Source organism: Sceloporus occidentalis, unplaced genomic scaffold (genome assembly GCF_023333645.1).
Source record: "Sceloporus occidentalis isolate IW3139 unplaced genomic scaffold, rSceOcc1.0.p SCAF_4, whole genome shotgun sequence".
In the NCBI taxonomy this organism is placed as follows: Eukaryota; Metazoa; Chordata; class Lepidosauria; order Squamata; family Phrynosomatidae; genus Sceloporus; species Sceloporus occidentalis.
Window position 1 is genome coordinate 162,473,155 of NW_028316984.1, and position 12,692 is coordinate 162,485,846.

The 12,692-nt window shown below is 39.6% G+C and overlaps 1 protein-coding gene across 4 annotated transcripts in view; it reads left to right on the forward strand.

Annotated features, from left to right (window-relative positions):
- Positions 1-12,478, forward strand: part of BBOF1 (basal body orientation factor 1) — a 30,829-nt gene extending 18,351 nt beyond the window's left edge. For 2 of the 4 annotated variants that reach the window (XM_089522180.1, XM_089522182.1), the window contains exons 9-11: positions 3,173-3,277; positions 5,261-5,326; positions 11,754-12,478. In XM_089522180.1, coding sequence (XP_089378306.1) covers positions 3,173-3,277; positions 5,261-5,326; positions 11,754-11,877 — 295 coding nt within the window. In that variant the 3' untranslated portion in view covers positions 11,878-12,478. Of the gene's footprint in view, positions 1-3,172; positions 3,278-5,260; positions 5,327-5,890; positions 6,040-11,753 lie in introns of those variants that run through there. The other 2 variants (XM_089522183.1, XM_089522184.1) reach the window with 2 other exon arrangements.
- The last annotated feature ends 214 nt before the right edge of the window (positions 12,479-12,692 follow it).

Genomic DNA, 12,692 nt, shown 5'->3' on the forward strand with positions numbered 1-12,692 from the left:
GAGGAATTGTGGCATTCTTTACTAAAATCAATGACTGAACAAGAGTATTCTACATAATGCACAGAGACAGCTATGGCTGTGGTCAGCACCTTATTTTCAACACTGGCACTTTTGCGCTGGAGGGAACTGGGAAGCTTTGGTTTCCCTCTCCCTGGATCCCTCCGGAAGCAAGTGCTGACTACCAATCAGGGTATTTTAACCCTAAATGCCCTCTTGGAGAAATCGAGTTTAAAATGAAGGCGCATGGCTGTCAATCAAATTTAGTTCCGCGATCGTCATAGGTGACGTTTCCAGCACTCATTGGCCCATCGGAAGTGTGCTTCCCCCCTCGTTTTTTTTTAAAGAACCAGCTGCCAGTATAGTATGCGCATATTTTGTCAAATTTAAAAACCTCCGGTGTGTGTGTGTGTTGTGGGAATTTGGGTCAGTGCAGGTTATGATCTTCCCTTGGCCCCGTTTTCAACCCCAAAATGCAAGCTAATGCCATCTCTACATCCTGCATCCTCCCTCCTTGCCACCGCAGAATGCCTCATACACATATAATAATAATAATAATAATAATAATAATAATAATAATAATAATTTCCTCACCTCGGAATGCCAGAAAAGGATGTGATGCCATGCATTCTTTGCTTTCCCTAGGCTACCCCTGAATTCCTTAGAGACAGTAACAAAAGCATTCTGTGTATCAATTTGCCAAATTGGAAAGAGAAACGTTGTAACATTTGCATTGTAGCATTCATTCGCAAAGGAAAAAAGCAGTGCTCTTTGCAGCATTTCCCCTTTGCTGGAAGCGAGGAAATGAAAGGGAAAGTGAACAAGCAGCTAGTCACATTCTATCTAATATATATCTACCTGAAGCAAAAACCATGCGCATAGACTGCCAAAAATATTTTTTTTTTTTAAAAAAGGGAAAGCTCCCTGGTGTGAGAGGGAGGCTTGCTCTGTCCCTCTGACCTGCCCTGAATTTACCCTTCGTCCTGCTTACCTTCTGTCTATATATCTATTGTAAAAAACATGCACATTTTTTGTCAAAATAATTTTTAAAAATTAAAAAAAGGGAAAGCTGCCCGGTGCGAGCTCCGTCCTGTGGCCTCCCTCTGACCTGCCCTGAATGGACCCTTCCTCCTGCCTCTTCCTTTGCCTCCTCCTGCTCTGTTATAGAATGCCCTCCATGGTTCCCTTTTCCCCCTGGCTCCTTCATCCTCCTCCTCCTCTGTCACTTTCTCCAGTTTCCCCCTCTGCCCTCCCTCTGACTGCCCTCTGCAGCCCCCTTCAGTCACCCCAATTCCCCCTTTTTATATGCTGTCACCCTTTGCCTCCTGTCACCCATTCCTCTCTTTGCATCCTTCCTCCGGCTCCTTCCTCCTCCTCCTCCTTCACCCCGATGAAGGGAGGGAATGCCCTGGTCACTGTCCTCCCTCTGACCTAAATCCCTCCCCTGAACTGGCCCTGATCATGATCGGGGGCAAGTTCATATTCGCGGAACCCAGGTTTTTTCAAAAGAGATGCCTTTTGCCCTGATTGCAAATGACCCGCGCTAAGAGGCATTTGCCACGAAACGCTTGTGCATGCCTCGGAATGGATTGTGAGAGATTCAGGGCCAATATGAACTTCACATGCAAGAATTGATTTCTGATCCAGGTTAAAACGTCGTCTGAATGGCCCCTTAACATAGACCAAAGGGCCAGTAATGTGGATTCTAGTCACAAAATTGTTCCCTTACAAAGTGTATGGACTTTTATCCTTCTCCAAGGGATATAATGACATTGACTGGTCCTCAGTCTTTGAGATACATAATAAAGAGGGTTTTGCGAAAGTCTCTCTTGATGCTCATAATGCTTGGTTTGTGACTTATGTGAAGAGAAAGTGGTTAATATTCTTGAATAGTGTGCATATGTATCCTCACAATTAAGGGCTGAGCTGCAGGCCAGATGAAAAATGCTTGCGGTTGGCTTTTTGTCTCTGACCTTTGAATTGACTTCCTAAAAAATTATGTATAAATATGGATGCTTCAAGAAGTAAATATTACTGCATAGTAAGAAGAGAGTGTAACTGTGGACTAGGTATCCTGTATCAATTAAGATTTATGAAGTATCTTAAACTGTTAGCAAAGAGGCTATGGCTAGCATCCTGTTAATTAATGCTGTTGAATGTGAAGTTGAAGGCTTTCATGGCTGGCATCCATAGTTTTTTGTGGGTTTTTTGGGCTATGTGACCATGTTCATGAAGAGTTTCTTCCTGACGTTTCGCCAGCATCTTTCTCTGAAGATGCCAGCCACAGATGCTGGCGAGACGTCAGGAAGAAACTCTTCTCGAACATGGCCACATAGCCCGAAAAACCCATTAAAAATATAATGCTGTTGAACTTTGAAAAGAGAACCAATTCATAGATCAATTTAAATTGTTAGATGGCTCTTCTCTAGTTAGATTAAAAATAATACTTAGGTTCACATTTAGAGTGGGCCCTTTGTATCTGCTGGTGTTTGGTTCCAAGGTCCCTCTTCCATGGATACAAAAATCTGTGGATGCCCAAATCCTATGAAAAACAGCGGCACAGTAAAATGTTGTCCTGTATGTAAAATAGCAAAATCAAGGTTTGCTCAAGGTTTGCTTTTTTGGATATATATATATATATATATATATATTCAAGCTGTGGAGGTTTGAATCCATGGATAAAGGATCTGTGGATACAGAAGGGCCATCAGTATAATGGGAGAAATCTTGCTTATAGTCTGAGGTGTTGATTTTATCTTATGTACAGTCCTCTATACTGACAGCCCTCATGGAATAGTCTTAAATCCCAGATTGGGAAGAAGACAGGCTATAAATTAGGGAATTAAATGAGGAAATGGGATCAAATCTTTTCTGTCTTCTCTACATACATATTTTTAAAGTATCTTAAATACTCTCATACCTGAACCTGTGCCCTTCACACTAATGGGATAACCAAACCTAAACACAATTCCAGATGAATAATCATATTCTCTTTATACAGTATAATGCATTGTAGTCCTTTTTTTATTAAATAATAAGAGTCTCTTGTTACTACAGGTGCTTATAAGCTAATGAAACTTGAAAAGCCAGTGTTCTCTAAATTTACTGAAGGTTATTTCTATATCTTCAGATAATTGCAGATTTATGTTGGTAAACTATGTTTCCCCCCATGTAGGACAAATATTCAGAAGGGGAAGGTGGACATTTCTGAATTGACCTGGGAGCAGAAGGAGAATGTACTGCGATTACTCTTTGCAAAAATGAATGGCCTGAGGCTACGGTAAAGTCTTGTTTGTTAAAGTGATTAAGTGTCCTAGAACTTTGTGGATCCATCCACTGGTAACTTCCCATTTTCCAGGGTAGCATTTTGTGTGCTAATTCTGATAGATGAGAAATGTGACAGAATGAATCTCCTGAGAAGAAGCCTATTTCTTTTTAAGTGCATATTTTCTGAATAAAACATTGGATTGATTAAGGATTCCTTCTGAGACAAAGTAGGCATCCAGTGTTATGGTGGAGTTAACACTTGTAAATGGTTTAAATGGTCACAGGGAATGGGGAAGTAGTCTTTTGAGTTTTAGAGGTACCAGTTGTAGAACCAGTCTGTCATGATCTGCCCACTCCCTTCGGTTCAGTAAACCAATTGTCTGTATGTTAACAGCAAAAAGGAGTTAATAGCTTGATTATTGTAGACATACAGTAACATACACTGTTCCCTCCATATTTGCGGCTTTGATTATTCAAGGATTTGATTAATATGCTCTCTCTAGGAATCTCTAGGTCCTCCAGTGCAACTCTATGGTCAACTTTAACTAAAAGTTGCACTGAAAGACCTAGAGATTCATAGAGAAAATACTCTACTAGGCATTTGTAGTTCATCCAGTGCAGTTCTATGGTCAGTGTCTTTCGGATGTTGACCAGAGAGTTGCACTGGAGGACCTAGAGATTCCTAGAGCGGTATCCTCTCAGGTAAAAACATGGTGTTTTTGTTATTTGCGGGTTTTTCATATTCACTGGGGTCTTGTGCCCCTAGCCCTAGCGAATATGGATGGACAAGTGTACTACCGTAATCTCCAGTTATAAGTATATCGTAAACAATGCACATCCCATAGGTTCACAAGCCTTTTCTTTATTCTTCATAAACTGAAACATTCCTGCTTTTACTCTTGTTTTCCTCCTGCCCCACTTGACACATCTTTTTTTCAAGTTTCTCATGAGACTAACCTTGGTGAATGTCAGTACCAGTGCCCTCCACCACACTTTTGTTCATTACCCAACAACACAATCATTTTTCCTTGTACAAACACCACAAATCCCATCATACATCATCACCAAGCCCCTTATACCTGTTACTTCAGGTTTGTAATACTGTCTAAATATAATTATAGTTAAAATCTGCCATTCTCTAAAAATACAAACATACATAGTTACATAACAGAAGAAAGGAAAAACACCAAAGCACAAAATCCTGACACAGTGATGTTTTTAACATATTTTGAAGGGTCACATAGTGTATTTGAATCAAAGAGTTGAGGTTCAGACAAACAGTAATCCAAGAACTTGGTAACAGGTCAATAGTGTTCTCTCTTGACCCTTATAACATAATAATGGAAAAATAATAGAATAAAGTAAACTCTCCCACATTCACAGGGGTTAAGGGCAACCTTCCCCCTCCCCACAAAAGTGAAAAAAATATTCTGATTATAAATATAAATAAAAAACAAAATTGCTTTTTAGAACCTGAGAGAACACTTCTCTAGGAATTTCTAGGTCCCCCAACATATTATTCCACAAAAGAGAAACTAACAGATGTTGGGAGGTGAAGATGGGACTGTAATAGTAGCATACAGGTTGAGGATCCCTTATCCAAAATGCTGGGCACCAAGAAATGTTTTGGATTTTGGATGTTTTTGGATTTTGGAATATTTGCATATACATAATGAGGTATTTTGGAGATGGGACCCAAATCTAAACATTAAATTCATTTATGTTTCATATACACCTTATACACATAGCCTAAAGGTAATTAACTACAATATGTATGTATGTATATATGTGTGTGTGTGTGTGTGTGTGTGTATTTGCATAAAACAAAGTTTGTGTACATTGAACCAAAGCAAAGCAAATGTGTCACTGTCTCAGACACCCATGAAAAAAGTTCAGGATTTTAGAGCATGCCAGGCTTTTGGATAAGGGATACTCAACCTGTAATAGTATAACGACCCACTAACTGAGCATTTTCCCCACTGTTTTTGTTTCATAGGAAACACAGTCAAGCTTTGGTTCCTATAACACCATCTAACTTTAATTTTGAAGAAACAAAAGCTGGGTAAGAGATTACATGGATAGTTCTCTTTTGTTTTTAGCAGTATTTGAGTAACAGTAAGGTGAGAAACACTTCTAAAGTACAACTTGTTATTTTCTTTTGTTCAGAATCTTGATTATTAATATCTATGTGGAAATAATAATTCCTGGGCGAATTGAAAATACTGTAAATCTGTTTAGATCTATGGTTGTATATGGTTCCTAACATGGGAACATCCATACTCCCATCAGCTTTCATTTTGTCACATCATGTAATAAGGCCTAAGTTCAAAGTGAAGGCAAACTTGGGGAAATGCCTGCATCATTATAGTTGCACTCCTCACTCTGAGGAGTGTGAATAGGGCAGACACTATTTTTCCCCCACTTGGTGCTGGAATGTTTCACCTACTTCTGAGATGATCACTTTACTATATGAATTTATGGGACAGCTTGCTAGCAAACTTAGTAGGGGAAGAAAAGAGACACAAAGCAAAAATGAACATTGGGGCTCAACATGAAGATTCTTTTTCTGCAATTGTGGGAAAAGAATCCTTCAAGCTGGGCATGGCTTCTTTCTCATGCTTCACAGGCAGTGTTTCAACCCATCAATCAGTTTTACCACCCTAAAGGAGAGGGCCAATTCTGCCTTCCCAATGACAGTATGATAAAGCTATGGACAGCAAAAAACATACTGCCAGCAGCTAAAAACAAACAAGACCTCCACCAACCAGGCTGGGAAGTTGTGGAGAGAGAAGGATTCCCTCCCTGCAACTGCAGAAAAGGAACCTTCCTGGTGAGTACCAATGTTCCATTTAGTACCAATGTTCTGTTTTCCAGCAGTGTGTGGAAGCAATCTTTCACGTTGGGACCTGTAATCTGGGAGAGCAACTCCCAGTAATCTGGGAGAGCAACTTTCAAATCACAGTGATACAATCTGTTGCAGAAAATGTCTTCCAGAGACGTGTCCACAGAAGAAAATTGTCTATTCGAGTGTCTGACAAAAGAGGACAGGGAAGCCCAAGTGGCTGCCCTACTAATCTCTAATTAAGAAGCAACCATACACAAGGCTACAGAAACAGCAGCACTGTGAGTGGAGTGTATCTGAATTCCTCCTTGAACCTGTACACAAGTATGACTATAAGCTAATTCAGTGAATAGCTTCAGCCAACAAGACAAGATGGAAAGAGACAATACAATTTGTAAAACTCCTTAGTTCTAAGTGGAACTTAAGAGCCCTGTGCACAGCTACCCTGTGCCACTCTTTCTCTTGTGATGCTCTGGGATATGGACAAAAAGATGGAAAAATGATCTTCTGAGATCGATGGAACATAGTGTTAACATTAGGGACAAAGGAACAACAGAATCCTTGTTAAAAATACACAACTCCTCAAGCACTGTTGTCAGAACCTTCAACTCAGAGACTCAGTGTGCTGATTTAATAGCTACACAAAATAAGCCCATGGTTCAAACCCACCTGTAGAAAGGCCAAGATTGACCCACCAAGGCTGATTCAGGATGCACCCCTCTACACCATCTCCAAGGAGGTTTGTACAAGCACTTAATGGAAGACCTTCTATCTAAAAACATGGTCTATGTAAGATCATCATCATAGCCTTCAGCAACTAGCTTTTCCTCCAGGTGTGTAACTGTAACCTGCTTGAGTCAGGATGTAATAGACTTTTTGACTGACGGCACAGTGGTTAAATGCCAGTACTGCAGCCACAAGGTTATGAGTTCAATCCCAGAGGGCTCCAAGGTTGACTCATCCTTTCATCCTTTCGTAGATTGGTAAAATGAGTATTCAGCTTGTTGGGGGCAATTAGCTTACAGACTGTAAACTGTTTAGAGAGTGCTGAGTTCACTGATAAGCAGTATAGAAATGTACATGCTATTGTTATTGATATTGAGCAGGTTTGGCATAGTGGAAGAGGCCATCTCTCCTGAACCTGCATGAACCAATTTTGGAAAACAAGGCCAATGATGCTATCTTGGTGCTATCAAAATCACCTCTGCTATCTCCATCTTAATTTTTTGTAACACCTTGAATAATATCACTGCCAGAGGAAAGATTTTTACACAACACCCTCAGCCAAGTTACTGTGAGAGTATCGAAGGCCAATGCCTCCTCCATCCAAAATCTCAATATAAACCGAGGCTGTTTGTGACTGTTTGAAGAAATAGAAAGGTCTTCCCAAGGAAAGCCAAACATTTGGGCTATTTTTTGAAACACCAGAGTGTCCAGGGCCCATTCTTCCTGGTCCAGACTCATACTGCCCAGTCAATCAGCATTACGAGTTAAAGTTCAAGCCAGTCAGCCCACAGACACTAGGCTTACAAACATTTTGGCACTTTTTCATGTGGCACTTAACCTGTCCACCATTTTGGACTAACTGCTGCTTCTCCACATTCAGATAATGTGGGGACTAGATGGGGGCAAATAAATTGAAGCTTAATCTAGACAAGACAGAGGTGCTCCTGGTCAGTTGAAAGACAGATCCAGGAATAGGGATTCAGCCTGTGTTAGATGCGGTTACACTCCCCATAAAAACACAGGTTCACAGTTTGGGGGTGCTCCTGGATTCAACCTGAGCCTTGAGGCCCAGTTATCAGCAGTGACCAGGAGTCCTTTTGCACAGTAAAAATTAGTGCACCGTGTCCATTCCTGGAGAAAACAGATCTGGCCACAGTGATAACTGCTTTGGTTACATCCTGCTTGGATTACTGTAATGTGCACTATATAGGGCTGCCTTTGAAAAGCAATTAGAAACTTCATTTGGTCCAAAGAGCTGTAGCCAGGTTGTTAACTGAGGCCGGCAACAGAGATTACACAACCTCCTTGTTGCAACAGCTCCATTGGCTGCTGATCTGTTTCCAGGCACAATTCAAAGTGCTGATTCTGCCCTATAAAATCCTGCACGGTTTGAGTACAGGTTATTTGAATGACTCTATCTCCCCTTATGAGCCCACTAGAGCACTGGGAGCCCCTTCTCTCTGTCTCACCACCCTCTAAGGCTCATTTGGTGGGAACAAGAGAGAGAGCTTTCTCAGTGGCTGCTCCCAGGCTCTGGTGCTCCCTCTGTAGAGAGGCCAGGTTCCCCTGATGCCTGCTCTGCTATCAGTGGCAGATAAAAATATTCTTATGCTGCCAGGTTTTCTCAAACTGACAAGGGTTGGGCTTTAAATGCTGTGTAAGGTTTGTACAGAGTTTTGAATATATTTTAAGTTTTAATGGGTAATGCTTTCAACTTTTTTTAGAATTTTTTAAACTTTGAATTTACATTTTAACGCTTCATATTTTAAAAAAAATATTTCCTGTTTTTATTTTGTTAGCCGCCTTGTGTCCCTATACAAGAAAGATTTTCAATAATAATAATTATCCGTATATACTTAACTACAAGTCAACCTAATGTATAAGCCGAGGGCAGATTTTGGGGCCAAAATGATGGATTTTGATATGACCTGTGGATAAGTCGATGGAAAAACTTAGGGCCATGTAACAAAGGATGTAAAGAACAAAGCAAAGAAAAACAATGCCAAACAACAAAATTCCAGCAGGCATAACTGTTTGTGCTCATACTAAAGGTTGGATGGATGAGAGATGGGGGGGGGTGGGTGTCAGTGCTTCCAGGACAGATTATGCTCTTGCCTTTCACCAAGGAATGGTTCCTTTTTAAAAAATAATAGATAAAGTACATTACCTACATTGACCTATGGATAAATTGACTCAGGTTTTTTGGGTCAAAATTTTTACCTAAATTTATAGACTTATACATGAGTATTTACAGTAATAATAATGTGATGATGATGATGATGATGTTCAGCCAGTGATCCTGATCCAATCTCAAGCTTTAGTCAGAGCACTAAAAGCCCTGTGCTGTGCTGTGCTGTGCTGTGCTGAGCTGAGGAGGGATAAAACTAGGAAGGTGAGACTGGAATGGAGCAAGCTAGTTTTCTGCTGCTCCAGAGAATAGGACCCAGAGCAATGGATGCAAGCTACAAGAAAAGAGATTCCACCTAAACATTGGAAGGAACTTCCTGACAGTACGAGCTGTTCAAAAGTGGAACACACTCTCTGAGTATGGTGGAGCCTCCTTCTTTGGTGGTTTTTAAACAGAGGCTGGATGGTCATCTGTCAGGGATGCTTTGATTGTGGGTTCCTGCATGGCAGGGAGTTGCACTTGTGGTTTCTTCCAACTATGATTCTTAGGGTGAAAAGGTTGATTTACAGGTTGAAGCTTTGCCAGTGAAGAGTAAGGGAGGAGCCAGACCCAGCATGCAGGATTTTCTCCCATACTTCAGGAAAAAAGCAAAATTTGAAGGCCGGGGGAACTGAGAGATGGAGATGTGAAAAAAGTTGAAGCACCCTTAACAGATAGAGAAGTGTGTTGTAAGATGCAGGGAGAAAAAGAGGTAATAGAAACAGTCAATGGGGTTAGCAGATGGTTATGCAGAGAAAAAACTAAGGAGTGAAAGAAAGGGAGAATAAACAGAGGAAGATTAGCTGTAAACTATGATTGGGCAGAGGGCACAGGAGGCTACCAAAATAAAATAAAAATGTTTGCTTTGTTGTAGCAAAAATGTTTTCTCACAATTAATATAAGGTAGGCTGTTACTAAAAATGCAGGTGTCTTCAAAGTGTTGAGTTCTCTAGCCCTGTTGTTAGGTAGAAACAGTACTGAGGCTAATCACTCCTACTACCTCCTTTTTTAAATACTTTTAGAAACAATGTATTTTACTACTACTGCAACATGCTCAAATGTCTTTTCCATTAGGAGAGAATTTTGTTAGCTAATAAGCTGCTTGCATTCTACTTTTAGTGTTACTGTTATATGCCTTCAGGTTGACTCGGACATATGGCAACCCTCGCATGAGGTTTACTCAGAGGTTTGCCATTGCCTTCCTCTTGGGTTGAAAGAGTATAATTTGACTAAGGTCATTTTACTTTTCCATTAATTCTTATACAGCTCGGGGTAACCCTAGACATTTTTCAACAGCTATGTTTGTAGAGTTAACATTCTACCATTACTAGAACAGGACTAGTGCCATTACCACTAGTTAACTAGAAGGTGGAGTATTATCTTCTTTGATATTCAGGTTTGCCATCAGCAAATGATCTACCCATGTTGCATTTAACCCCTAGTAGTCCTTCAAGAGGATATGTGATTTGCTCTTAGGGTATGTTAAGGTACCCATAACAGCAGCCTTGATCTTGTTTGATAGTCATAATGTGGCAATTGTACAGAATGTCTCATGCAACTGCTGTATCATTTTAGTTGTAGTAGCAGAAACTATGTTTACTGTGATATATAAAGTAAATTTTCATGCTGTAAGTGCTATGGTATACTCATCAGTCTTAGCTTGAGACTTATTATATGGATCAGCACATCTCTTAAGTGTTGGTTTCATGATTCCATTAAAATAGATTTGCTTATTTATATGTGTATAGTTAAGCAGAGATAGCTCCTCTTCCTTGTAGGAGACTATGTACCCCAAATAATCAGGTGCTAGTACAAAGTCTCTTGAAAAAACTGTCAAAAGAAGAGGCAAATAAAACCAAGGAAAATGCATATTTAGATATAGGTTCTGTGCCTGTTGGACATTTTCTTACATACTTGAGTTTTCCAGGAGCTGTCAGTTTTAAAAGACCTGGTGGCACAGTGGTTAAAATGCCTGTACTGCAACCACTCATTCACAAACCACAAAGTTGTGAGTTCAGTACCAGCCAAGGGCTCTGGGTCTATGCAGACTGACATCCTTCCAAGGTTGCTAAAATTAGTACCTAGCTTCTTATGGGCAATTAGCTTACACATTGTAAACCACCTAGGGAGTGCTTAAATGCACTGATAAACGGTATAGAAATATACTTGCTATTGTTTTTGGATTAAATAAAAAGCCAGTCTGTCATTGTGGCATGCTCTGAATGTAAGGGAGAAGAACTGAAGTTGGTTTCAATCATTGCATGTCTTACTGAAGGAAACAAATGTTAGAATAGTAACACTACAAATTATTTCTCAGTACAAATACATCTATATTTAAACAATGTTCCTGTTAAGGAGTAGTTATAATTGAAACAATCTATTAGCACCATATTACCTAAACTTTCAATAACATTTTAGTTCAAATAATTACATATTAGTTAATGGTTAGCTAATGCTGAGCCCTAGCAGATTTTATCAACAAGGCTATGATTCACTCTCTTAAGATCACAATGAGAAAGAATATAACACAACAGAGGCATTTCCAATAAGCAGTATTGTGAAGTTCACTCATAAGGAGGAACTTCCTCAGGTGTGCATTAGAAGCTATGCTCTAAATATGATAATGGATTGAACTGCTGTCATAATTTTGAACACAAGTGGGATGGTAGATATAAAATTCAGAGTAAAACGGTTTGGCTTATCTAAATAAACATACATGTTTAAGTAATTTTCTGACTGATTTTTCCATTACAGCACTGATGGTACTATCCCTGTCTATGCTTTCATCACTCAGCAGGCACCTGTGTCAGAATCAGCTTCTCAAAGAAGATCATCAATCCTTCCAGATATTCAGGTTACACCACCGCAGCCAAACTAAGATGGCTGTTAATCATGAAAGAACGGAAGTAGTGATCACTTTTTTTCTACACTTCCTCCTTAGGTCTATAAGGCACAACGCTGCTACTATGAAATTGCATCCTTGTTTTCTGTGTATCAAAACTTACTTTAATTCTTTCAGATTAACTGAAAGGTAACTGCATTCCTTTTGTAAAGAATTGTCAGATTTTTTTCTTCCAAAATTGAGTTCTTGCTTGGCGATATGTTTTCTCAATTGTTTCACATCAAAGAATTTGCATTTGAGGACTGTATTCTGGCATTAAAAAAAGTGAAATACACTCCAGTCCATAAAATTGTTTTGAAAATACTAAACTGTGTGATAGATAGTGGCATGTCATACTGATTTAATGTTATTTGAGTTAATCTATCTTCCTGTCAGGTTTGTGCAATCCCTTATCTTTGGATGCAACTGTGGTGGCAGGAAGCTTTTGTTTTCCCTTAAAGACAGCATAGTATTTTGTCCAAACCATGGTTCATAGCTTACACTCTTTTTTCACCACAGACTGGAATTGGTTTCTTTGGTAACAAGCCAGTTACTTGTAAATTACAATTACAATTTCATATACAAGAACAAGCCACATTTAAGAGAAATGAAAAACATCCAAATTACTTTTTCCAGAGAGGGGAAAACACACATGCCCAGAGGGAGACTACTACCCTAGTCTTTATTACATAGTTCTAATTGTACTTTAGCATTATGTCCCAACATGCCCACAGTTTAACCACTTGAAATCAAGTTGTTTTGGGGAATTAACATTATTGTATTTTATACTGAAGAAAACCAGAAAAATTCTA